At 45.9% G+C, this 28,000-nt stretch overlaps 1 protein-coding gene across 1 annotated transcript; it reads right to left on the reverse strand.

The window, feature by feature from the left end:
* Positions 1-246: 246 nt before the first annotated feature.
* WDTC1 (WD and tetratricopeptide repeats 1) lies at positions 247-28,000 on the reverse strand. Its single transcript, XM_026098075.2, has 16 exons — positions 27,698-28,000; positions 20,166-20,313; positions 17,830-17,913; positions 16,846-16,892; positions 15,537-15,648; positions 14,910-15,097; positions 13,873-14,055; positions 13,468-13,562; positions 12,287-12,402; positions 11,083-11,158; positions 9,212-9,308; positions 7,873-8,046; positions 4,704-4,939; positions 4,150-4,318; positions 3,529-3,721; positions 247-3,373 (listed from the first exon to the last, which is right to left on the reverse strand). Exons 2-16 carry the CDS (start codon positions 20,271-20,273, stop codon positions 3,176-3,178), a joined length of 2,076 nt encoding a protein of 691 aa, XP_025953860.2. The 5' UTR covers positions 20,274-20,313; positions 27,698-28,000; the 3' UTR covers positions 247-3,175.

Consider the following 28,000-nt stretch of genomic DNA (forward strand, 5'->3'; position numbering starts at 1 on the left):
ATACCTGGATACGCCAGCATCAGTACTAACTCATAACTACCATAATTTGCAAGACAGGTTTCTGGGTCCCCAGCCCCCTCCCCACTCAAGGTTATAGCAGACTCCGTTCTCCAAGAAGCAGCGTGTTGAACAGACAACATCCAGCCCAACCAGGCCCCCCTCAGCCCACCCTCGCCACCTCCATAGAGGAGGACGTTAAAACAAAGCCAGAGCAGTCCCACAAACAAAATGACACCAAGAAAGAACTAGAACAAAGAATCGTTTAATTGCTTAACCCTTTCTCTTCCAGGGACTAGAGAAACAAGTTTTCTGCTCCTTCTAATGAGGGCAGTAAGGCTTGTGTGTTACCTCTACAACTGCAGGGGCAGAATTTACGAGATGATCATCTTTAGTACTTGAAAAAGCTAGAAGCAATGGTCTTTGCAACACCAAGAGAATCCTAGAGTCTCCGAACAGAGAGCCCATTGCTAAAATACAAAAATAAAGGAGGCATCCCTGCATATCCCAGGCTAGAAAGAGTTAACCAGAAAGAGCAGTAAGAAGCTTTCCTGAAGAGGGGTCAAAGTAAACAGCAGAGGTCAATAAAGCAACATCTTTTCCCTACTTCCCCAGCATGTTTTTCCTTCACCAATAAATACAAATTCCTCATTAACAAGCAACAAAGCAGGCAATCTGCCCACAACAAGGGGAAAAGGGGCTAGAGACTGAGAGATTTTTCTCTCCCCTTCTCTCCCATTATTATTTATCTTTTTAACCAAAGCAGCCATTAAAAAAGCAATCCACTGCAGAGGCAGGGAATCTTGTAGCTTTCACACTGCAACTGGCAGGTAAAAGAGCTGCACTGTCTCACAAGGGTAAGAAAACAACAAAAAATAGCTGCCACAGCAAAAGGTGAATGGGGAGGGAGAGGTCTGCTCCTTTCAGAGCTTCCAATCTGAGACTCTCAGTTTAAAATCAAAGTCTGCAGACATTGTCTAGTAAAAGCTGAAAAAAGTTGGGGGGGGGGGGAAAGATGTGTCTGGTAGGAAAGCCTTAAGCAAAAAAGAAAAGGCCAGACCACGTCAAAAAAACACCCAAGTGAGAAGGATTTTCAGTTGCCTCTGGGTCCTGAAGAGCACTGGGTGCCAGGGTACACGTGGGGCGGGAGGCCGTACAACCAAATGGGTAAACTGAGCAAGCAGGCACATCTACCACACTGGTGTTATATTAAAACAAGCAAACACGCTCTCAGCAGCTACGTGACTATCTGTCCCAGGAGAGCTCTGCTTCTACAGGAGAAGATGGAGGGTAAGTCTGATTGAACTACAACACAGTAGTCTGCCATCACAGCTCAGCAGAGCACAAGGATAGTTGGTCTTTCCTTGGTGGTGTGGGGCAAGCTCCCAAAGTGCTGGGGCTTGCTAAGGCTCAGCTTCACCTACACGCGAGAGAGCAGATGGAAATCTTTGTCTTAGGAGCAGAGATCAGGTCCCGATAGCTCCACTGTGATTGTGGGGTGGGGGGACGTCCCTCTATGCAAGGAATAGCACCCTTTGAGAGAGGCTACCCGCTACGAGACTCTGTGACCTCTCGCCCTCTTGTACAAGGCTCACCCACCTCAAAGACTGTTTCGGAAGGGAGAAGAAGCCAGTTACCTTGATCAGCCAGCACTGTGCAGTCTCTCTCATCAACACCTGGCAGCTAGCAGCAGCCAGAGAAGGAAAGGGAGGCCTCATCCTTCCACAGCAGGACAGGAAGACCAGGGATTGCACCACATGGAAGAACAACCCTAATGCAGCATACACACATGCGCACACGCTCCCACACACACACATCTTACACCCCTGGGACCAAGGCTAGCATGTTCAGACCTTCAGCAGTAAGAGATAAGAGACAGTGCAGAGCAGTTAAGATCTCCAGGGGCTCTTTGGTCTTAGTTGATAGTCCTAGAAAAAACAACCTCTTCAGCTTCGGTTGTAGCATAGCTGTGTAAGATCTACTTGATATTTAGTGTTTGGCAACTGCGCGAGGGGAAAAACAGGGCTGCACATTACATGGGAGGGGAAGAAATGGAAGTACAGTGCTGCATTTCTAGGTGCATTTCTGGCTTTGCAGCCAGAGTCAGTGAGGGAGGGGAATGGGGAGAGGAAGGAGGGTTCCTGAGAGGACCACTAATCCATCAGCTGTTACACCAATAACGAGGCAGAGAAGGCCCATCTTGGTCAAGACAGAGCAGCTGGCTGCACTAAAAAGCTGCTGTCTAAAAGCTCAAAACATTAGTTGCAACAGATACGTGGTGGCAATGTTCTCAGCTGCAGCACAGGTGACATGGAGAGAAGGCGATTATAGCTACACACATTTTGGGCAACAGAGAGAGAAGCTCTGGAAGAGTGCTGTTACCAGCCCCTTTCCTCAGTAGCTTTAGCTACATTAAGTCTTAGGCCTCTGATCAAACCTCCTCCCATTGTTGCCACCTTTCTCCACAAGTTCATAACTCGTGGAAGAAAGTATCAGAGCTGGGCAAGCTTCTCCTACCCTGTTGAGCTGCACGTACTCAGTGCCTCCACTGATTCATCAACTAAGACAGATGCCCAGGGACAAGAACAGGCAATATCCAGTCCTTAACACAACACAGATACATCTGGTGATGACACGTTAGAGATGGAAGCCAGAAGAAAGATGTTACGGGACAACAGGTGTTTCATGGCCAAAAACCCTAAACCAGGGCCCCTACACAGGCTGGCAGCAGAATGGCTAAGCCAAGCTTCCAAAATCAAGATTACTGCAGTAAAATCATTCAATAACCCCTGCCCTAGGTTTGTATTTTATTCAGAAATTTAACATCTCCTCTGCAAATGCATGAATGCAGGCGACATCCCTCTGTACCAGGTCATACAGCAGCTCTGGAAAAAGTCACCAGCTTACACTGCTTACAGACAACTCAAAGATCCCTGCCGGGACTAAATTCCGCTAAAGGCAAACCCCAGACTGCACTGCCATGCTGCTCAGTAGTGTGACGGGAGGAGGAGGTGGTGGAGGCGGTGATTTACAGAGACGGCCGCTCCTGCCCCTGCCAGTTTGTCCTACTCTGTGCATAGTGCGAAACAGTGCAGTCATTCATCAGAGAAAGTTCAGGACCAAGGAAACTAGGTTCCCTTTCAACCAAACAATTAGAGGAAGGAGAGGCAGTTCTGTTTTAGCTGGGCCGGCACTGGACTTGCCCCTCTGAGCTGTCTTCATCATCTGAGCCTCCAGCCCCACCACTCGTCAGTCCTGTAATCCGGTACCCCATGTTCAGCAACATCACCTCCAGCGGGTCCGCATTCATTCGTCTCTGGTTAGCTTGGGAAGCACCTTCCATGTCTACCACCACGCGGCCATTAAGGGTTTCACTCTGCAAGACAAGAGGGGAGAGAACTCAGCAAGACAGCGCTAGGACCAAAGAGAGGTTATTACTGCTGCTTCAGCTATCAAGCGATCCCAGTCAGAAAGGCAGGTCTGTGTTACATCTTATGCCACCAAGACACAGTCTTTTACTGTGGCTCTTACCTCTGGCCTGGGATTCCACAGCCGTACAACTGGGTCAATGCCGCTGGTGGCCAGGAAGCAGTAACTGGGATGAGGCTGGAGACAATTCACAATCGACTCGTCTCCCTGCAGCACTCTAACAAGATTGGTGGTTTCTTTCTCCCAGATGAAGAATGAGCCGTCATCTGACCCACTGACTATGTACTGTGCATTGCTAGGGTGAGAGGAGCAGAGACTGGAGATCACAGCTCAGAGCCAAAGCTAGTCTAGAGCAGACGTGAGACTCTCAGCTGGCTTCTATAACCAGCAGGCTGCCACCCCTCACACACATGCTTACGGATCCAGACAAAGCTGTCTGTGTTGCTTCCCTCCAGCCCCAGAATCCATGTTTTTTGATCCCAAGTGTTTTTTCTGAAAAGCTAGCCCAACCAAGTGTTCTATAGATCAGCTACTGAACCTGCTATTCATGCGGCCACACAAAAAGGAGAATTCCCGTTATCTTTTCAACCCCGCAAACCAGTGCCAGCGTCATTTTACAAACAGTCATGTGAGACTACACATGAGGATTTATCCGATGGAAGAGAGCATCCTGCTGCTGCTCACACTCCTGTCCTGCATCACTATCACACTGTACCAACATACCTGCCAAAGAAATTGGCCTCTTTGATGTCTGTAGTAGTGTTACAGTGGCCACAATATCGGAATTTGTAGTCGTAGCTGCGCTCCCTCAGCACCATCTCATCCTCCGAGATGGAATCCTTACGACCTGTGGCTCGCAGCCGGATGGGGCCACCCCCTTTCTTGTCTTCAGCTGGAAGGACAAGAGATTTCCTTCATCGTGATTTGGGCAGGAAAGCATTCCAAGCAAACAGAAAGCACTCTAGGAGAGCCCACCAGCTTTAGAGGAGAGTTAAGGACAGTTCCAGCAGGGAACAGGGCTTAGACCACAAGCTGCCTTCCAGATTATCTGGAAGGAGTCCCCTGGATACAGAGGTTTCTTTTTATCATGCTCTCGCTCAAGAATGAACCAGGATCAAACTTGAGGCAAGAACAGGCTCAAGCCACTTTCTGTGCACAGTAACAATCAATCTCTCTCAGAAGTTTGAGCTTTACTTCACAGGGGCAGGTTAAGGAGAAAAATCAAGGTTATAGTAAAATCTATGCAAGGAAGAACCTCCCTGAACACTGGCACTCACCGTTATCACTCTTGGAGAAGAGGGCTGCATTGATGTCTCTGTCTAGTGCATCACAGGCACTGCTATGTGCTTGTTCTGGGAACTTCCCTTTAAAGTCATCCAGACACTCCAGTGCTTCTGCCACATACTTGAGTTCAAAGAGACAGCGGGCGAGACGGAAGTGGGCCTTCAGGTGGCATGGATTCAAGGATATGGCCTTCAAGCAGTCTCTTAGAGCATCATAATGGTCCCCATCCCTGAAGAAAAGGGAGAGGCAAAATAGATAGTTCAGGTAGAAGTGACATGCGTCTTCTGCTGCCATTTCCCACTCCAAGGTTTGTTGTTGCCGGCTCTCTCTGTTTAAGCAAACAACCCACAAGTTCCCGTATTAACAGCGTTCGCTGTCTCCCAGGCACCACCTGACCAAGCCCAGCTTGTTGAATACACCTCCACAAAGATCCCCTTTCCTACATACAGGCAGCCCTGTAACATGACCACACAGCGAAGCCCAGCAAGTCTTGACCTGCCATTTTAAATCCTACAGAGCAGAGCTCACTGACATAATGCGTTTAGGGAAGTCCTTTGAAGATGGAGGATGCACAAGGCCTCTGGCCAAGCAGACACAAGGCCTCTCCTGCAAAGCGAGCAGGGCCTCCTCGGAGCACGGTAGCTCACGCGTGCCCCTTTGTGGACGCACAGCGTGGCAGCATGTTTCCCTGCCCACAGCCACTTGCAGTCCTCGAGAAGGAGCTATAGAACCACCACACTCCACAGACCATGGGCACAGATCTAAAGCAGCAGTCTTTTCTCACTTTTCTAAGAAAACAAAAAAATAAAGTCTTAAAAGTTAGGTGTTACAGCAGATTTGAACCATAGTGGATATTTATAACCTATTTACAGTTACTGGAGACTATGCTTGATTTCCCTATGCTCCATGGCTGTGGGAATAAGAGTGCCTCAGCTCATGCTCTGGAAGCAGGAAAGATTTGACAAGGCTTGCAGGCTGGTATTCGATTCAGTTTGATAAGGGCTGAGAAGTCAGTCAGGGCTGACAGGCAGTTTCCTGGCATACTAGCATTGACCCTAAACTGTCCAGAGGCACCACAATCTGTCCTAAGTGTGCCAAGTCTGCGTATGACGGCAATAAATAAACCAATATGAGGGTTCACACCTGTAACCCAAGTGTGCTGGATCTGCCAAAGTCCAAAACAGCCCCAAGGTGTGCAAGTTGTCCTGTACTTCCCACAGCGTGTTAGTTTTGGATCCCGTGGAGCCTTTGTCAGGAAGAAGGTACCCCTGTATCTCTACTAACCAAAGGGAGCCTCAAATCTTTGGGTTACATGCTGAGCAGTGCTACAGGCATGTTCTGCAAACCATCCATCCTCTTTTGCTCCTCTGGGTGGATACTAGCCACAAATTACAGCTCACTAGCACAGTAAAGAAGGTGAAGTGCCTTGTCCATGACATCAGCAGCAGAGCAGAAGAAACATGGTTTTCTTGATGCCTGCATCCATCTATTCAGCATCGTGTCAGGATTGATCCAGGAGGCTGGATGCACAGCATCAAGCTACTTTTATTCAAATAAAGAGGTAGCACAAGTTACCTGTTATGGTGACAGTATGTGAAGTGATACAAGAGTACAGGTAGCCAACTGAGGGAAGCAAGCAAGGGGAGGTTACGGAATTACAGATCTCCCTCTTTCCAGCTCTCTCTGTTACTCAGAGAACGAGGCCAAAGCAAGGCCTGAAGAATTTTACAGGCTGGCCTTGAACGTGAAGAACACCCTAGAGATGCAGCGTGGTTCAACATGGGTCACAGTCCAACTACCTTCATCTCTCTCAGCAGCATCCCAGCCCTCACCTGCCAAACATCAGTAGCTGTTCCTAGCAGAAAAATGCCCCATATTCTCTGTTCCTGAGAAGATACCAGCTTAGTATCAAGTACCAATTCTGATCATTACAAGTCACAGAAACCCATCATGCATACATTTTCACATCTGCCAGCAACAGAAAACTTTAGCAAGCACTAGTTGACACTCAGAAAGGAACAATTTACTTTCAGATCTGCCAACATCCCTTGGGAAAAGTGACTCCTATAAAAAAAAAAGTCACTCATAAGATCAGCACTCAGCTTCTATCTTCCATTCCTTAATCCCACCCTATTGTTCTCCCTCTGAACACTGAGGTCTTTTTGAGGCAGCTCCCAAATCTCTGCTATTGCAAAACAGCCAGTAGGCTAGTTACCAACAGTCACAGCAACTGCTGGCCGCTCTTTGTCTTGGCAAGAAGATGGGAGAATTCATGGCGGGAATTTCAGCGGGGAGAGAAAAAAGATATCCTCACAAAGCAAACCTAGATGAAGGACCACAGCTATTTTAAATATGTTAATGGTAAGTCATGTTACTCTGCTCAAGGGGACAGATACTAAAATAGCTCAGCTGTATCTTGCAGATGCAGCTCTGACTTGGTCAGAAAAGACATTAACTACTGCAGAGACTAACAGCAGATTTCACAACAATCATGACAGAACCCCAGACTCTGGGGCACAAGTTGCCACCTCGCCAGATCCCTCAAAAAGGTTTGTTTCCAGTCGATCGGAATGTGGGTAAGCTACACTAACAAGGGAACCACCAGGTGACATCTGTCTTTATCTGCAACACTAGTCACTGGGCTCAAGCGGCAACCAAAGCAACTCTAGGCAGTCCTGCAACAACCTTAGATCACGAGATATGAAGTAGGAAGCACGGTAACCACTACCTCATCCTTTGACAGCAGATTTAGAAAGACACTCTCATATAGACCAGAACTAACTGAAGAAATACAGGCACCCTGCAGACACTCATAATGTTATCACTCAGAAGTGGATTTTTGGTTTCTTTTTGAACAGAGAAGGACCAGAGCATTACTTGACACACCAGTGGGCAAAATGATGAGCTACTACTAGCTGTGCTTGTCTGTGCGGTATCTGTGGCCATGATTCTCCAACCCACACTGCTGTGCAACCCAATTGTTCTATGCTAGGGGTGACCCACTTACAGTTTGATCCCACAGCCCCAACCCTTCTTCACACATAGCGAAGCGAGGTGCCTCGCAGTGGACAAGGTATCTGTGGTACCCAGAAGCCAGACACCAGCACTGCCTGTGACACTCAGCGCTCTGATACCGTGTCCCACAGAGCTCTGCTTCCTTACCATTTGCGCTTCATGTAGGCAGCAGCTCTGTTTCCATACAGCATGGCATTGTTGGGGGCTTTCTGGACTGCTTTGCTGTACAGCTGGATGGCTTGAGTCCACTGCTGGCAAGCAAAGGCCTCGTTGGCTTGCTGCTTAATTCTCTCCAGATAGGGAGGCAACTCAACCTGGGGACTGAAGGGAAAGAAGGAAAGGAGCACAGTCAAGTCTCACATATTAACACTCCGGTCCAGCTAAATGTCTGAAAGGTTTTATTCTAACATGACAGATTCCAGTGGCTAATACCAGAAGTTTCAGAAAAAGGCTGAAGAGACTTTCCTGCTAAGTACAGGTTATTCAGGTACAGGTTTCTTTATGACCTTCTTTTTTTCTTTTTTTTTAAACTCAAATTGAACCGTGAGTATTCTAAGCATCTAATCCTTCAAACTCCAATGGTACACTTTGCTTTGATAGCACAAACAACATTTCCAATCCTGTTTCAGCAATGCATAACAGAAAGTAAATTCAGAAGGAAATCAAGCATCTGAGCTCACAGGGCTGCAGAAGGCTCATGCTCAGCCAGCCAAAATTCCACCCACGACTCTGCTGCCGTGATGGAGGGGCCACCTAGAGGAAGCAAGCTGAAAACATTCAGCAAAGCGACTTTGGTGGAACCTAGACTACCCATATATGGCATTAAGCGACTGTGTCTTGACTGTTAACCATATCTCATCAGCTGGAGGAAAACCAGCCAGCAAGATGTGCTGCAATTGCAGGGGGGAAAGCAGAAGCAGACTTGCATTTAGCTTGTAAAGAAAAAAGCAGCAGAGCACAGAGACAGCAGAAGAGGGCTCTCCACCCATTCCTAGCTCAAATGCAGACTGCAGGAGTAATTACTCCAGTGTCATTATCGTGAAGCAATTTCAGTGGCTCCAGTTCAGCCTGCAGCAGGCAGGAGCCCAACAAACAGCAAAGGAAAGAAAGACTCTTTGGATGTGACAGTCCTCACACAGTCCCTGCAGGTCAGGAAGTAACAACCACTCAGGACAACTGAAAAAGACCTTGTTTCCAAGTCTGAAAATTCACTTCTCAGTTCTGTCAGCAGTAATTCACCATAAAAAGGGACAAATCCTAATGGACAGCGTTTCTCCCAGGATGCTGTTGCCTGATCTGACTCTTGCTCATAGCTCATTTACCAGCAGCAAAGACAGCCCCTAGGACAGGGACCCCTTGACAATCAAGTCAACACACCAAGTAGATCTGCATTTCACACCCTGTTTAGCAGCACCTAACCTCAGCAAGAGGAAGAGACTGTGAACAAAGCCACAGCATTTTCGGTTAGGCAGATTTATCCTCTTACCTCACATGTGCTCTTCCTTCAGACAAGCGGAAACCATTGCTGTGGAGGTGGATGCCATTTGACACTCCATTGGTCGAGGTTTTTCCATTCTGCACTTCTGAAGGTTAGGAAGAAAAAACACAAAACAAGGATCAAACCATGCTATGGATCAATGTAAGTTATACAAACTAACCTCTGGAGCTTCAGAGTTTTATTTTACAGCAGAGCCAAGGTTACTCCACTGCTTCTCCTACCACCTGGATTCGATTTGCCAGCTCACATTTACACAAAATCTCTGCCATATCCTTCAGAACAGAACTCTGGAAACAGAAAACCAGATACACATAGAAACACACACACACACGCATGCACGGCAGTTTGAATCAAACTACCTTCAGACTGAACCTAGGCCATAATCAGGGTAGCTGACTGATTACCAGAAGCCTGACATTTAAAACTGTAGCTTTAGAAATGAACATACTTTTACATGCCTTTGCACTTCTTGATGCATTGAAACAAAGTATCATGGAGCTAAGTTGTTGAACATCAGTAGAACAGGAAGGCTGAGCAGACTCCATCTAGGAATTCAATGAAGGAATTCTCGATGCTTTTTCTTCTCCCTTCTTTTTTTTTTTTTTTTTTTTTTAAACCCTACTGCTTAAAGAGCAGTTACAAGCTAAAGTAATCTGCTGAAGGTCATGCAGCCACATCACCTGCCATTTCTATTGAAAGCATTCAGCTTCAGGTTTTACAAGCTGCCCTGTATTTATGTTGCAGCTGGGAGTGTTCCTGCAGCCATTTTGGAAGCTGGGAAACTGGGGACAATGTCCAAGCAGTCTTCGGAACTGCACGGAAGTCTAAGTGTGCAGAGACATGCAAGCACGTGAAGTTCACCCTTCCTACAGATGCCACCTTTTCCACAGCCTTTGCCTGAACTTTCTGTGCCTGGCAGGGTGGAGCGTTTGCTGCAACTGTACCACTACGAGCCCGTTCAAACTCTGTCCTGCCTTTAAAGTGTGACCTCACCAGATACCACGGTGCAGATCACCCACATGCATTCAAGACAGAAGAGAAAAGCAGGCAGTGCTGGGAGTCTATTTGCTACCAGGATGTGTGCTTTAGATTAAGTCCCAAGGCGAGCCGAGTACACAGATCACACTCTGCCAGAGTGCTCTAAGAAAAGGGAAGGGGCTGAGCCGGAAACACTCCTGATAAGAAAGAGTCAGCCTCTGCCCCCAGGATAGTGCTCTAGAAGTTCCCTGCTTACTGCCTGCACTATCTGTGTATGAACAGGCCCTGTAAGAAACAGGGCCAGGAATAAAAAGGCTCTTGGATTTATTTACGTTATCAAAGAAACGACTTTTTGACACAACTATTCTACCACCAGAAGGGAGATTAGTTTTAGACCACATTCTTCAACTAGGGAATAGATTCTTCTGCCTCCTCCCTAATGGGTGTAAGGGGATAACAGATCCATTCTATGTTTTATTAATGAATAATAATTTAAAAAAACAACCACAACACACACACCTCACACATTTCCACATCTGTCCACATGAAATTATCTCCTTAAGCTGAAGGAACAATACTAGGACCTCAGCCACTATACAAAGTCTACTTTATCTTTATGCACTGTTTTAAGCATCCTCCTCAGTTCACATACATATACACCTCTTAACAGCTCACTTCTTCCCTTACAATACATGTTTTGACACTTTGTAGAAGGGTCTTGGAACTGGGGATATGAACTGCACTGCAGAAACAGCCCAGCCACAGCCGTGCCCTACTTTATTTCCCCAATTCCTGCCCAGATCAGGCTGCAGCCTGGAGAGTTGTGAAGTACAGGGGTTCTCTGTGTCTTCCACTAACTTTCATGACAGCATCATACTTACCCCCTGAAGTATGACACTTCTTTGGGAGAAGAAAGGTGTACGGTCGCTGTTTGTAAGTTAGGTCAAACAAATAGACCTAAGGAATAAAGAAAGAGAACAAGAAAGAAAAAAAGGGTCAGTGAAACAGATGTCAAAGTCACAGAAGTTAAAGGGGGGTACATGGCTCCACACACTGTTCATCATTTGCTATGTCCAAATTTCTAACTGGGTAACTTGTTTATGGACATGTACACACAGGAGGACAGCAGTACCAGTGTCCCGTTACATTCCAGCACTAGGTTCAGGAAAAGCAACACTGAGGAACAGAAGCCTTGTCTTTCTCATAAGGTAACAAAGTTCTCTAGAGAACTTAAAAGATGACTTGACCAGAAATTGACTTGTTCAAAAAATTTCAATTCCAAGAACATATTAACTATTCTATTAACACAGCAGTTATATATAAATTGAACATTTATGGGCAGAAAAGAGGCAGCATACTAAACCAAGGCAAAGATTTCTCCAAGCAGAGGCCAAGATTTGCAGGGTTGGTTTTGAAGTTTTTCTGGAAAGCCCCAATTTAAAATTGTATTGGTATAAAACTTGACAGTCCAAATCAGACCCACAATTCATCTAACTCAGTATCCTCTCTCAAAGAGTGTGAATGTAGTGTGAGAAAGGGATCTATAGGGGACAACCACAGAGTAACCTGCCTACAAGGGAAGTTCCTGTTTAATCCATGCCGATTAGTGCTGTCAAGCGGATTTTCTCATTTCACTGATAGGCTTTACAAAGGATCCATGAATATCACCCAGTGTTTAAAATTAAAGCAATCAATACCCCAGGTGAAGGCCTTTGCTTCTATAAGTTCTTTATTTACCAGATTCTATTACAGAAGCAGTTTGATGTTTTAAGAATGAGCTACAAAATCCCTTCTAGGTCAGGTAAGGTCATTTCCAGAATTTCACTTTTTCCCCTCTTCCAGGGAGGGGAAATGTGAATTGCAAAGCCAGATCAAAATGCTGTTCAAGTTTAATCAGTGGTAGCATAACAATTAAATTCCTAATACCAGACATTTAGTCTGAATGAATCAGAAAACAGTTTAAAAATCAATCAAATCACACACAGAGAAGTTGTTATACCTGTTTCGGAGAATGTACAACATATGCTGGCCCAACAAACACACCTGAACGTGAAGCTTTCTGCCAAACCTTAGCTGTCTTCTTACCTGCTCCCCTCCCATGTTGACTAAGAGCTCAGTGCCATCAGGACTGAAGGTCACGTACGTGGCCACCAGAACTCTCAGCCGGTTGTTGTAGTCTGGAAGTTTCACTGGAAGGTGCCCTGAGGAGGGAAGAGGTCCATACATATTAGTGTTACTAGTAACTGTCATCTTTGTCCTACTCCACTTTACAAGAGGTTGTTAAGAGAGCAAGGTCATGAAATACAAGCACCTGAGTGATTTTCCACTTTCCTACCGCTGTTTATTAAATCCTTTCATCAGGCACTAAAACACCCAGATGTACGCAGCCACCTTGTAAAAATGGTATCTAGAATTTGTGGAAAGGTCACCTCCATATGAACAGAAGACTGGATTCTAGCTAGCTTACTAACACTGAAGTTTGCAGAATCCAGCAAATCTCAGTTTTAAGGATTCACCAAGGACTCAGCTTCTCTGATTTGTGGCCAACTGCAAACACGTACCACCATCTTCAAGCCTCTAATCGGGTTTCCTTAAAAAAGCTCTTAGCACAACCAAACCCAGCCTCCTAAATATTCAGCTCACACAAGGGTTCTTTTGCTTCAGACTGGAGATGTGTCGCATGACTAATTCAGGGGACCTAAGAAATCCTCTAGTGGGACTCATCATAAGCAAGATTGTCAAAACTGGTCTGCTGAACATGCTGGTCTAAGATACTCAAAAAACCAAACATTTGGGAAAAAAAATAGTAAATAATCAGTACTGGGGAAGAATGCCATCTAGGTTGCTCAGGATCTGCATCTCATCTTTCATTTACAGGATGAAGACAAGCCACTTGTCTTCTGTGCCAAAAAGATTTTAAACAGCAGCCTTGATGGGACCAGTCCTAGAAGAAAGTCTATAGCCCCCAGGTTATCCAATCCTTGATTTTTCCAGTGAAGATGACAAAAAGACATTTATGCTAGACAAGAAGGAGTAAGGCCAGCTCACCGACATACACCACTGCCAAATTAGGGAACGTGGAAAGGTAACATACTCAAGCAAGAATTCACAGCATAGGAGTGAGAGAATCTACAATTCCATGAAACATCCCTGTGTTAGAGAAAAGCTCTTCCAAGCAGTACTTTCTGGCGTGATGGGTAGAATTCAGTTTCTTTAAGCTTTTAATTTAAAGTCCCATCAGTCACCCCCAGCACAGGTCCCCATACCTGCCACGTAGTACTGTGCTGCACCATCCGGGAGGGGTTTCTGCCGGTCACAGAATGTGTGTACTCCAGCTGAAGGACTCTGCTTCATGCTTTTTCTAGCCAGAAAGAAGAGTAGTCTTATAATCACAGCATTCAACTGCTGGAAGCCTGATCTATCCTGACACTTCTTGTTCACGCACAAGGGTAAGACCACACGCTTAGACAACCGCGCAGTAACAAACCTGCCTCACACCACACAAGCATACTTACACAGATCAAAAAGATTCTGTGGGTGAGAGAAAAGACTTGGTAGAACTGCACAGTGAGACAGGTGAGCACCAGATCCTTGCAACGTCCCCTTCCCACCAGAGCCTTTAGCAGGTCTCTGCACCACCACGGCAGCCCAGAAGAGCCAGTCGCCATTACCTGTGGTTGTGGATCATGCGTATGTCATAGAGCCGCACGAAGGGCCCGCTTGCCCCCACTGCTAAGTAGTTGTTATCTTGGGGGTTGACCGTGAGGCATTTGGCCTCTACCAGCTGCCCACAGTACTCTGTCAGGTCTATTAGGACTTCTGAACGTTTGCTGTTCTCTCGCAGATCGTACTGTCTGTAAAGGGAAGAGAGAGTCAGGTGATCTGCATCACTGGATAACAGGAGCAGAGGTAAGGGAGAGTTTAACTTTCCATGGAGACCAAACTGAAAGTGATTCAAGCCACCACGTTCGTACCGCTCAGTGGTAACCTACATTTAATTATCTGGCTTGTGTATGAAGAGGTGACACTAACCACAAACAGTCATTTGTGTCACAGGTTACTGGGAACACCTCAATTCAATATGCACCAAGTCTCAGTATCACAATAATCACGAAAAACAGCTCTACAATGTGCACAGATTTATTCAAGCTCCAAATTAAACTCCAAGTCACGACCTCACAAACAGTATCTAGTATGAAAACCGGAACAGATTCTGATGGTAACATCTATTCATTTTAGAGTCTCAATGACTTCGGAGAGAAACTTCACTCTGTTGTATCTGCCTTCCTCCCACTTGGTATGGCTATTCCTCTCTTGGCCTCCCTGTTCAGTGGGGGAAAACACTCTCCCCAGCTTCTCTACTTATCAAAGGAGTCTATATTTCAAGATGAAACCTTCCAGTTTCAGGAAAGGAAGAAATTAGCTTAAGCTCTTTACAGGATCACAGAGTAGCTGGGGTTGGAAGGGATCACTAGAGGTCACCTGGTCTAAGCCCCCTGCTCAAGCAGGGTCAACACAGAACAGGTTGCCCAGGACTATGTCCAGTTGGGTTTTGAATATCTCCAAGGATGGAGACTTTGCAGCCTCTCTGGGCAACCTGCCCCAGGCTGTTTAGTATAAAGACAGGCTCTTTAGGTCTACGCATAGTATATACTGCAATGGATCCTGATCCAATTCATTTCGGGACAAAATGACTAGAGTCCTGTACCTGATTAGTCCATCTTCTGCTGCACTCCAGAAGGTGTTGGGCCACATGGGAGCCGTGGCGATCCGCTTCACTCTGTTGGTGTGATCTCCAAACATGTGGATGGTCTCCTTGACAGTCAAGTCATGGACATGCACCTTGGAATCTGCAGCTCCTGTGATGAGGATCCGATCCCCTGAATGTGGCAAGAACTGCGGAAGACAGACTTGACATTCAAACTGGAGAAGTGCTGAGGCTCTTCTCATGTCACTGACCTTCCTGGCAGGTCACAGACAAAGCAGCTTGCTTTAGGAATGCAGGACGACCCACATTACTACCTATGTTCCCCATACGTGCCAGTAGAACACTCGAGAGTCACAAACTACAGTAATGGCCTTTTCATCAAACCTCTTTTGCTACAACCATTTCCTTTGACTTTACAGAAGTAGGCAGCTAAGCCCAGGAGCTGCATAAACTAAGAGGAGCAGATATTACATTTAATGCAATTTTTCCTAACCTTAGAAATACTAAATTATTTCCTTGGGAAAATGGCTCGCGCTAAAGGGTTTCCCAGCAACATTTGAGGATCTGTTCTCTTGCTGCTTAAGTTGCTGATTTTATGCTAGCCGTTTATCCCTCCTAATCACATACCTTGACAGAAAAGATGTTTGCAGTGTGCCCTGTGTGCATAGAAAGGAGTTTCTTGTGATGCAGAGGATCCCAGACAATGGTATGCTGGTCATCAGATCCAGAGGCCAACAAGCTAAAAAGAAACAGAAGAGGAGAATTTGCAGCCTGTATTCCTCTACTCCAAGCTATGACCAGTTTCTTAAGAGTGGTTTGACCACAGTCAGCCATTAAGTCAACTCAGCTGCAGGAAGCCCCCCTTCCCCCTCTCTTCTCAGCTATGTATTCTTGTTGCTTCCCATGTGCCAACCCCATGCAGCCAGTTCAGGGAGATAAACCAGGCAAATGTCAACTCCATAGAAAATAAAGCAAGTGTTTTTAGCTCCTTGAGCCAGCTCTCCAGAGGTTCAGATGGCACAATGGAAACAATAGGAACATATGGTCAACAACAAAAAGCAGGGCCTCCATTTTCCATGTTAGCCTGGCTGTATTAACTGCTTCCACATCAACCTCGAACCCAAGCCAAGCCATTTATTCCTGGATTTCAGACGCACCCAAGCAATCCCAAGCCAGAACCCATTCAGTGATTCACAGACTGTTTTTTAAGTGCAGGGTGTGCCAGGGGTACTGCAAGGAGCTGTTTGCCTTGTACATCTGACTTCTGCTTCAGCAAATAAATGTGACATCTGCAACCATCAGCCTTATTTCTTTGGAGTCAGAGCTCACTTTCGAGTACATGAAACTTTCACTAACAAATAATTTGGAAGATTATCAGGCAGCAGACTTAGTTTTACAGGAAGTATGTCAAGAACTACAGGATCTTCCTTTCCATTCAGTTACTTCTCAGGCAGATACTGTTCACTCCACTTGGTTAACGGAAAAGCTCTTATGTTTATTTTCTCTCTAAAGTTGCAAAAAAGGGGTGAATGCTCTTCCTCCCTCCCTTAAACATTTGTCCCCCAGCAAAAGCTTTTAACAGCACAGGGCGTAGGGAAATGTCACTTCAAACTAGCTGGGCAAATCCTAAAGATTCATTATAATCCATAATACCACTTAAGAGAAAAGAACCAGCCTTCAATCTCCACTTCTTAGTCCATTTCCCTTCTGAACTCATTAAAGGGGCACATCTAATAATATCTAGATATATTTAACAAAATAAAACCTCTTTTGAGGTGTGAGCTCCTAGTACAGTTTAAAACTTTGAGCTTGATTCCTTATTCATTTTACTAGGAATGAGAAAGGGCTGCTTATGATAAAATGACCTACACTCTACACTCTTGGGAGAATCTGGCTTACCAGTTTGCAGATCCCCTGAATCAAGGCATATACTTACTCTCCTTTTTCATTCCATTCTAGACAGTTGACACACCCAGAGTGACCCTGAGAAAAAGGGGAAGAGAGTATTACACAAACTTCAGATTTATCAAACAGGGCTGTTCTAAGACAAGGACACAGTGAGCTCCTCACACATAACAACTTATTCCAATACAGCAGCTTTTTATTCCAACCCTGCAAAAAACCACCCGCATGGCAGATAAGCACCTCCAGAAAAGAAAGACATGCTGTAGCAGTTGGGGGAGAAAAGGCAAAATGAAACAAACAAACAAAACAAAGTAGTGTTGAATAAAATGGCAGTTCAGTCTCAGAGGCTACTGGTGAAATCCTACTGTACTCGAGGAAAGCTGACTTTGTTTCAAAAGCCGTTGGCTAGACTGACAGATTACATGTACAGGTTCTCTGGGAATTCAGGGAAAATGCACTTTTGATAACTCTCTTTTAGAAGCACCTTGCTGCTGGGTGACTATATCGTACCTCCTCAGACAAATTAACCAACAGATATAACAGGGAAAGACTAGGATAGCATTGAACAGCATTTGATATGGGAGACTTGGTTGAGAAGGGGGCAGAAGAACTCTTTTGTCCCCCAAACCAAGACAATCTTAAGGTCTTCTCAAGCTGCATTAGACTGCAGTACAACAACTGGTTCTTTGGACAACACACTACTGTCTTCACTATTAGAGCTGAGTATCTTGACTAGCTGACAGTTAAGAGAGGTTTGCCTTCTTCAGGCACTACAGTTAGGATTAGTTGATAGACACCAGGTAAAGGCTCTGTTGCAGGTGCATTAGTTAACACAGAAAGCTCACACAAGATCTCACCGAACTATTCCTGTCTCCAATGCAGTTTAGGGGAATAAGTAAACAATGCATCTCTCCCGAACAAGAGAGAGAAGTCCATATAGCCCAGCACGCTGTATTTCCCACAGTTTACTGTAGAACAAGTAGCTCAATTTGTTCTTTAAACACTGCCCACTTACCTGCAATTCTGCTTCTAGGCCCAGGCGTCGAATGAATGGATCGGTGACATGATAGTGTCGTTCAAAGCCTAGCGCACCCCTCTCCTGCGTGAAGCAAATAAATGTCACACTGACTACAGCAAACAAAACATTTTTTACCCTTTAAGAGAAGACTCAAAAACTGTAAAAAACAAGCAGGAACTTTGCCAGATATGGGGGCATCCATGGCATCAGCTACCAGTCCTGTAGTAAGGGGACATCTTTCATATCAGATCCAGGTAAGGAGGTCGTAACCCCTGCCCCTGAATTGGTTCAAAAATGAGATCTATAATATTGCCAGGATCCAGCTGGGTAGACAAGACAAGGGCTGGAGAGGCCCACACCAAGACAGAAATAAGTTGCCTACTTTTGGCCAGAAACGGAAGATACAAAAGAGCTTGAGGATGCCTGTCTCTATCCCTTGGCAAGGATTTCAGAAACAACTCACACATGAGAAGGCAGTAGTAGACCACAGCTGCTGAGGAGAGAAGTCTGCCATTATACAGAATCTGTCCTGAAGCACCAAAGATTACCTTGAAACAGAGTCAAACGCTTGTAATCTCAGTATTCCCAGGTCATTCTCACTGTTCCCTGAGCCCACTACCACCAAGAAGAAAAGCATTGGGGAACACAACTGGAAAGCATCCTTTAAAGATGGCTTGTTTCATCAAGAATGGAATAGGAGCACATAGCTGCAGTACCACAGCACAGTCTGTTCTACAGGGAAGAGAACAGCTGCCACATAACCATGTCAGTACAAATGAAGGTGAAGGAAAGCAGGACAGTTGTTTCCCCTGTGATCTCACAGGGTTCACAGATGCATTAGCAGATGGCTTGGATGAAAAAAGGACAACTGCAGAGGAAGTGAAGAAAAGGGAATGCAAGTCATATTTTGGATGGAACAGCTAATGACTGAAGGAGGTTCCTTCCTGGGACACCTGGTTCGGTCTCAGTCCTGTCCAGCGCCATGCCATAGTCCCATGAAGACTACCTAAGCCTTTGTTTATCATCATTTCTAGAAGAGAACACTAATATCTGAGAGACTGTACTTATGGTACTAGGAACACATTAGTAGTCACAGAGTGGACACAACGGAACAAGCGTACCAAGCTACAGCTCTGCAGACCAACATTAAGTAATCAACGCAGATACTAAAAGCTATCTGAAATCAAAACAGAGAGAGACATCAGGTGACGAGGACTGGGGGGAAGGAACACAAAGCAAAATAGGCTTTTTTTAGTAATTTGCATTACAAACTTCAACTCCCTTTACATATTTTTATGGACAGCATTCCCAAAACACTGCTAGGTCCCGTGCAAGGTGCTGCAGTTATAACTGCAGAGACCTCACAAAGTTACTGAAGTTGGAAGAGCAAGGCAATGGGATATTGCTTTTCCTACAGGAAACTGACAGACTTAGCAGCCTTCCCAAGGTCACACACGAGAGTCTCTAACAGACCAAATAGTGTAAGCTAAGTCCCAGGCTAACACTAACCACAGAACCATCCCTTCCTTGTTAGAGTAGCAGAATAAATCTTTGCACATGTATTAAATTACAAGCTTATCATACAAAGTTAGGTACCTAACTGCAAAGTGAGCTGGGGCATCCGAGCTCCCAGCTCCTAATTCTGACCACTAACATACCACTTTTGTGAGTGCTGATTATCAGCAAAGCTGCAAGTGATTTGAGGCCTCCAAGTCCAAGTAATAATTGCCTATTGTGCCTGCTGTAGCTAGTGCTTTCACATTAAGGGATATTTCACTAATGCAGCCATCAGATGACTGATCTGACCACAGTAGAAGTTTTTCCCCACACAAAGGAAGCAAAACATACTGCTCAAAGGAAAAAAAAAAGGGGGGGGGGGTGGAGAGAGATAATTTGCTTTACTAGAGCCAGACAATCTCTGATGGCAAGATCACACAGAAAGAAAGAAAATACAAAGTAGACAGAAAACTCATGAGGAAAGCTAGTTAAGAGTCCTTCACAGTACCAAAAAACACAAGTAGCCAGATTTCTCTCTTCAACTTTGTATTAAAAAGAAACAGACCTGCTGATGTCAAACTATCAAGATGCATTTCTGCTAGGGAAAAATACTATATTCTTGTCATACCGTAGTTCATCCCAGCTCCTCATTAATGAGGGCAATAGGTCCTATGCATTTGTTCTCTCAAGCTTTTTATACGGCTTATCAATATGTAAGTAGCAGAGATCTTTTCAGAAGTAGAAGGCAACAGCATGACTATTTCCTGACCCAGCATGAACACCAATTCTCTACTCACTCTCCACCCAACACAAGAGAACATTTGGTTAACACGTACCTTGATCTGTCTGTGGATGATGTCTCTAGTAATGTTTACTTTTGCCATCTTCTTCCAACGGGGCAGAGGAAAAGAAGCTATGGGAAGAGCTGCTGTGCAACCAAGCATGCCAACAGAGCAGAGATCCACAGTAAGGGCATTTAATTACCTGCAGGACAAAAAGGAAGTGAACAAAAGCAAGCATACAAACATATTAGGCCATTCATATGCAAGACTAAGCACTTTTTTCAAAAACAACAGTGCCCAAGAACATTTTGTATGAAGGCCCTTCAGGAAATTCAGGAATGGGAAGCAGCAATAAGAGTGAAGAAAAGCTGACTTAAGAGGCCATCCCCAGTTTAGACAAATTCAGAATGAACTGCAGAACTCCACATATGTTTAGAAAAGCATTTCCAAACCAGCAAAGAACTTGCAAGTCTAGGACCACATCCTGTCCCACAGCCCTTCTTCCACCTTTACACGTGCAGCCCACTTTCGTCCAATCTCACTTTTCCCATTTCCCAAACTCTAAAACCAACAAGTGTAACGACACTGACAGTCTACATGACATACATACTTTTTGGCCACCTCTTCAGACAAGCGTTGTTAAAAAAAGTTTGCAACTGAGCACAAGAGATTCATTTACCGCATTTGATTATCAGCCAAGTAAGATAACTAAAAGAACATAAGAGTTCCTTAGAAATCATTAACAGCAAACCATCAAGCTGAACATCCTGATCATACCATATCATCTGAACACCTGATTATATCAGTAATAGAAAAGGGATGATCTTTCTAATCTGTATTTCCAAGAATAATTTGCATTTTCCATTGCATTGTTAGCAGAGTTCCATATTTCACAGGCTAACCTAGACGATTTAAGCCTCACGAAGCTAGCCACACCTGGCAGAAAACATTCAAGTTGCAAAGTGTTTCTGCCAACCCTGCTCCTGACAGGCTGCCCAGCAAAGTACCAGTTCTTCTCCGAAAAATGATGTCATTCACCCCATTTACACACCACAGACCAGGCACTACCCCATTTCAATATTTCTAAAGCTCGCTTTAAAGACAAATCCTATTTTAAATATCCATTTTTGTCCTACATAAGCTAGTAGTTTTAAATTCTCTTTAACAAGCACTCGCAAGCAGAACAAGGCCCAAATTTTCAAATGAATCCTCTTCTGAATGAGGAAATGCTGATTCACTGAAACAAGAACATTTCACAGAACCACAGTTACAAATAATTCCACTGAGTTCAGAGAGAAGTTTTAACAAACACTGCCTGCTTCTCTATCGGTTCATCTGGCGAGGTGCTGTAAAGCCAGGGCGTCCACGGCCAGTGACTTCAGGGCTGTGCAGACGTACCACTGCCTCCACAGCCCCTGCACCTCAGGCCCCCCAAAGACCTGGACCACAGGTTCAATTTAGTTTCAAAAAGCCGTTTGTGTGCATACGCAAACGTTTCCCCATGGGTAGCAAGTACCAAGAATTCACGTTTCTTTACAGAAAGCAGTTTTCAGGCTTCTTCCTGAAGTGGAAGTTCTGCCGGGTTTACTAGAATAACCGACTCTCCTATGCAACTCCAGAGAGAAGGCAGCAATCTCATTAAATCTACAGATAGCAAGAAAAGCTATATAAATTCAAGATCATATTTTCTTGTAGTGAGCTCCTACACAGGATTTTCAGGGTAGCCACAGGATCTCATAAATACAGCACACACAAGAGAGACGCAGCTGTCTGTAGGCCTGTGAAGATAAACATTTCCTACTACAGATCACACAAGACCAGGTGCCCTTATGGTAGTATTCTAGGCCTATTTTGCACGTATTATGAAAACTAAGCTGATAAAATTCACACAACAAGAATACAGGCCTTGGATGCAAGGCAAGTCAGGACAAAGACGATTCTGCACTGCAAGTCTGTTCTCAATCGAAGCACAGCCGGTGCTAACGAGGCCTTACTTTCAGCAGGACTAATTCCTCTCAAATGTAAACACAGCAGGCCAAATTCACCACAATCCAACTCTAGTTTCTGCAACAGAAGCGTCTGGTAAGCCAAAAGATTCTGTCATACGTGTCTCAAGTTCACCACGTCAGAAGAAGATCCACTCATACTGGAGCAAGACACTGGCGCAATCTGCTCAGCTTTTGTTGGACTGCATCTGTTAGAGCGCATAAATCAGGGCTCCCGTAGAAGCCATGTCACTTGCCAGCCTGAAATTGTCCTTTTCACCAGAGCTAGTATGCATTTATTTATCCAATTTGCCATCACGTACGTATTTAATCCACATTTTACTCCAAAAGTAGCACCAAAAAAGTTATCATGCATGCCCAGGAAGGCACCTTATGTTTTAAGTGTCCTTAACCTTACTCACTCTCATGGTAAGTAATACCTGCTCCACTCCAGGCTCAATGGCAAGAGGCAGCGCTGTGAATGCATTTACTCATCAATATTTCATACTAATCCTTGTAGTAGGATGATTAAGCTATCAGATTTTGATACCTATCCTCTGCTTTTTCAGGCCAGCTTACCACTGGTATTGTTTTGCCTATTTATGGAGGCCTAGTCCATAACAAAACAACAACTGCCTTTAAGAATAACCCAGCAGCAAACAATAGCAAAAGACCATTTATTTCACAAGCACCTGAAGGAGAGCAGGCAGGTACCAGCAGCACAGCACGTCTGCTCCAGCCTGCCCCGCATATGCCCAACACGAGGGCAGGTGGATCGTGCTGACTCTGCAGCTCAGAGGTAAACACGGGAAAGCAGGACAGCCAAGCTGTTGCTTGTGTCCAAGGCCAGCACTACATAAACCTGCCAGCAGTTCAAAATAAGCTACATTGCTACAGCCATCCATGAGGATTTCGTTTCCAGGCACACACTTCTGCTAGGTTCTTGAAGCGAGACAAGAGGCCTGCTAACTTTAAAAGCAGCGTTAAGTTTGGATAGACTAAACGCTTAGGGATAAACGGCATCTGTGATCTCTCACCTCTAGTTTCTCCACGGACACCTTTTCCAGCTAACCAGCCTCCACCTACCCTTCTCCTAGTCCGGAGCCCCACGGGCTGGCATCTTTACACAGAGCCTCCAGCATACGCAAGTACCTTCTCCTGCCATAGTTACGGGGCAGAGAGTGCCTCAGCAGCTCGCTCCGCAGGTGAGAGACTCTGGTGCACTCACCGTACAAAACCCAAGATCTTCTCACTTCTGACATAAAACCCAAGGCTACAGACTCCCCCTCCTCCTCTGCACAACCCTAATAAACACACAAACTACCCAACTGCATACAGCTCTTGCAGAACACTGTTCTGCAGGAACCTGTGACCAGTGACCGACGGCAGTTAAACAGCTCCTTCCAGAGAGGAGAACAGTGCATTAACCCAAAGTACAAAAAGAAAAGAGAGGGACACTACTGCAGAAGATCCAAGCATCTCAGTCTTGTCTGAGGCTTTCCACTTGTCTTAACGCTTCTGCTATCAGACTGACTGCCCTACAACATACTCGGACTCTATCCACAGTCCCCCTTCTCCAAGTAGCACCTGAGTAACCATTCCTCCTCCCTGCCAGACAGGCATCTCATTTTCCTTTTTAAGAACAGTTTAGTTTTCTTTTGATCCTAAGACCCCAGACAGGCACGCTACCAAGCTGGAGCCAAGCAGGCAGGCACTTCCCAATTGATAACTGACCCATGGCTCTCTTAAGACCCCTGAAAGTATTTTTGACAGATCTCTTATGTCTAGTCATTGCAATTTCCAAGCAGCTCCTTTTCTTTCAATGCCTATCTAGCAAGAAAGAAGATCACCAAATGACTTGAAGGTCATTTCCCACACACGGGGGAAATGTGTGTTCATAAGATATGAATCCCCTGTATTCTACATACAGAAGACAATAAACAACCCATGCACAGGAGCCAACTTACTGTTAAATAAACAAGTTACTGTGAAATAAGCTAGAGTATGGATTTATAGCACATTACATGCTGCATATATTGCCTATGTACGCTTTTAACCCATATTAGGTGCAGAAAAGCTTATTCAACTTCCACATGACAGACAACCTTTCCTTTCCTGCAATGCAAAGGCTAGACAGAGAGTTACTACAAATCTGCTAATACATTATAAATCCGCTCCCTGACTGTATGAGCAGATGCTCAGAGGGAAATACGATCACCAAATCCTACCGCTCCTTAAGAAAGCCTTAAAGTCACTTGCTCTCCACTGAGGTTCCATCCACAAATCCTTTCTCTTCTGCCACAAGATTTTACACATTCTGGATTTCCAAAACAGACATTTGCCAAGGGAGCACAGAAATACACAGGAGTTTGCCACCTCTGTGAGGGCAAGCTGGCTTTTAGGATTAGAAACGTGTTGTGGAGCTTCTCAACTCACTGGACAGGTCGCTGACAGCTGCAATAACTCAGAGGTGTCCCAACAGATCGTTGCTCAGCAGGTCTTAACAAGAGATTAACACACCTTAACTTCACTTCTTAGAAGACAAAGGTCAAGGAAATCACCCATGAAATTGTCCCTTTGGTTGATGAACGCAGAATAAAACAGACATTAGAACAAAATATATCTGATACAAAATTGACTTTAAACAAATTAATACCAGTATCTAAGGCAAGTTGTTCAGTGTCTAGCATACCTGAGAGGATGATGTACTTTTTTCGCATTTGACCATTAAAAGAACGAGTGGCTTGGAACAAACTGGTCAAATGGGAATGCATGAGTCTAAGGTGTCTCTTTTGCCTAGAGGGAGCTTGGTTTGGTGACTGAATGTTGTAAGATGGTTAAAGGCCTCCCAGCATATGCACACACACTTTGGCAGAGGAAATGCTAAGAGAGCCTTTTTTGCTTTCATTATGCTGTTTGTTGCTCAACAGGAATTCAGCAGTAAGAAACTACAGCAGCAAAGAGTTTGGCAAGCTTAAATTATTGTGGAATGGCAGACTAAGGATCGAGGACTCCCAAATTCTCATTTCAGGTCAGACTTTGTCCATCAGCCACAATCAGTCACAATTCCAGACTCACGTTCACCATCTATACGATGCTTACCTAGGTCGTGAGTTAGCACGTAAGATATGTGGGGCTTCTACTGTGAAATAAGCATTAAATATTCTTAAACACTAAAGATTATACTGATCACACCATCATACAAGCAGATTGACAGTCTCCAATGCTACCAGCAATGGTCGCATCAGCGGCTTCACTTTGGCTACATATAAGAGATCATCTCGACCTTTTTTCAGTCATTTATCAGATGACACTGGAGCATGTTTCTCCATCACACTTCAGGAGCATTTCTGTGCTCAATTCCAAGCCAGGGTCATCCTTCCCTTGTCCCTCACTGTTCCAAACTAGTCTGGAACACCACAGCCAGGACTGCAAATTGGGCATCTAGTTACAGCTGCCACCTCATTCACAGTAGTCTTTCCTCAAAAAACCCTCCTGAAGCATAAAGATGACCATTCCACCTGTGTTTAGCCATAGTTCACTTGTCCAGTTCTTCTGCTCCTGCAAGACATAGCTCTAGAGGCAGAAAAAGAACTTTCACAACCTGGCCTTTAAATTTACAGCCAAAAATTAACAAGTCCCAGATTTCTACAGGTTGTGGCCTCAAAATCTGCTAGACAGTATTTACACTGACAGTAACTTAAGAGCCCCTTCAGCTTCTGGAAAAGTACTCTTTCAAAGTGTGCTTCAGGGTATGGGGTGAGTACCACGATTCTCTCGCTTTCCCCAGCTAGCTCTTCTAATTTTCCTGAAGCACTCGCTCCAAGTCTGGAAACAAAGCCTCTACACTCAAAAAGCACACAATTCAGTCCTTTTATTGTTGAGCAGTCCCAGTATAGCTAGGGGTTGGGGCGGGGGGGGGGGTATTTTTTGCATGAATGGATTTTCTCCTCATGGGACCACCTACGCACATACGTACACATCCCTACCTCAGTTACGCACGCAGTAATACACTAGCACAGAGAAATGCCCTGCAGACTCGTGCTTCAAAGTTCAAACCCAAAAACCACTGCCCTTCAGAAAAGCTCCATCAACCCTAAGAACCTCCACAAAACACTAGGACCCATCGTTAAGTTGGCAGCATAATTCCTAAGCATGTGGATACGTCTAAGTTTCTCAGCCTCTAAACTCAAGGTCAATGAAAAAGCAGCACTTCATATACTACAAATCTTTGCAAATACACAATTCATCCCAAAGGAAGATTCTCATGGCCCTTCCCTTAAGCATCCACAGATTACTTCATCCATCCAAATACCACCTGGGAACCAACTCAATCGCTCAGCAGGTTACTTTCCCTACCCTCCTCTTTACCTCGGCTTTCCAAGAGATCACAGGTCAAATTAAAATATATATAATATTAACAAACCTAAAAGAAACAACAGGAAGTGACCTGCTTAGCAATAGACACCTAGTAACAAGAAGGTTTTTCTACAGCTGACGGAGTTGCCAGGAGCAGCAGTCACTCCCTAGGACAGATGGCTCAGCACAGGGAGACAGCCAACAGCAGAGAGGAAGGAGCTGGTTACAACGGGATGGGGCGGACGGGAGAAGAGGTAGGGTCTGAAATCTGACAGACCCAGCACAAACGGACAGTAACGTCAGGGAAACATCGACATACCCAGAGCAATACCGGCCCGCACAGCAGAGTACCTCAGACAGCAACCCTCTCAGCTGGCATCCTACCACTACCCTTCATCCTTCAGCTGACACAGCCATCCACAGGATAAAAGGGGAGAGGAAGATGCAAGACAACACCTCAGCCCAGCACGAGAAGCAGCCCGATGCCCAGACCCACAAGGCCTAGTAGCCCCAGGATGAAGTTTAGCCAGCAGACCCTGGCAGAGGTGCAAAGGCCGATCTCCTCTCCAAGCAAAGGGGCTGCGAGACACCCACCAGGGCAGGAGAAAGTTTCTCATGAAGGTCTGAGTGAGGGCAAGGTGAGCAGAAGAAGGAGCAGGGCCGAGTTCACCCTCAGGAGAGGGTGAGGACAGGGCAGCACCTGCTGCGAGAAGGGGGGGGAGAGAAGTCAACCAGCCCAGGCTGAGCCTGTCAGCGGGGAGGCAACAGCTAGAAGAGGCAGGTAATACAGGGCTGGGGGAAAGAGGTGCTTGGCAAGAGGTGGCCAGCATGCAGCCGGGATGGGGAAACGGGGATGAGGGGCTGGGGGGGGGGGGGGGGGGAACGGGATAAAGGGAAGGGTGACACTTCTTAAGAGGGATAGGGCCAGGCTGCAGGCAAAAGGGGGAGGGGGATAGCTGACAGGGGAGATAGCTGATGGCAGGGGGGGATAACTGACAGGGAAGGGGGGATACCTGGAGTGGAGGGAAAGGAATAACTGACAGGGAAGGGGCAGGGGGGAGGAATGCCTGGGAGGGGGGGAATAACTGATAGGGGGGAATAACTGATAGGGAAGGGGGGGAAATACCTGAGGAGGGGGGAAATAACTGTCAGGGAAGGGGATAACTGCCAGGGAAGGGGGGACCTGGCCGGGGGGGTGCCTGTGGGGACGGGAAGCGGCCGACCGGCCCAGGGGACCGTTACCTGTCAGGCCTCCCGGGCGCGGGCGCAGCAGGCACTGGAAGTTGCGAAGGCTCCATCCATGCGGGGGGAAGAGCAGGACCGAGCGGAGGGGGAGCCGCAGGGGCCCCGCAGGCCCCGGCGCCGGCCCCACAGCGCGGGGAGGGCCCTCAGGCTCGGCCCGGCCTAGGCCCTGGCCATGCCCCCCCGCCCCCTCCCCTGTTTACCCCCTCCAGCTGTCTGGGGCTCAGCAGCACCCCCCCCCGCCGCTGCTCGCCCAGCGCAGCTCCGCGCATGCGCCACGCCAACTGCGCCACCACCCCCCTC

The sequence above is a fragment of the Dromaius novaehollandiae genome, chromosome 23 (genome assembly GCF_036370855.1).
Source record: "Dromaius novaehollandiae isolate bDroNov1 chromosome 23, bDroNov1.hap1, whole genome shotgun sequence".
In the NCBI taxonomy this organism is placed as follows: Eukaryota; Metazoa; Chordata; class Aves; order Casuariiformes; family Dromaiidae; genus Dromaius; species Dromaius novaehollandiae.

Bases quoted from the DNA above. Each gene is read 5' to 3' on its own strand.
- WDTC1 (XM_026098075.2), bottom strand. From the start codon at position 20,273: ATGCTTGGTTGCACAGCAGCTCTTCCCATAGCTTCTTTTCCTCTGCCC. The intron at 15,098-15,536 runs GTATGTGATTAG...TGTCTTCCGCAG, and splicing joins CAAACATCTTTTCTGTCAAG to TTCTTGCCACATTCAGGGGA. The intron at 13,563-13,872 runs GTAATGGCGACT...CTTTCTGGCTAG, and splicing joins CGCATGATCCACAACCACAG to AAAAAGCATGAAGCAGAGTC.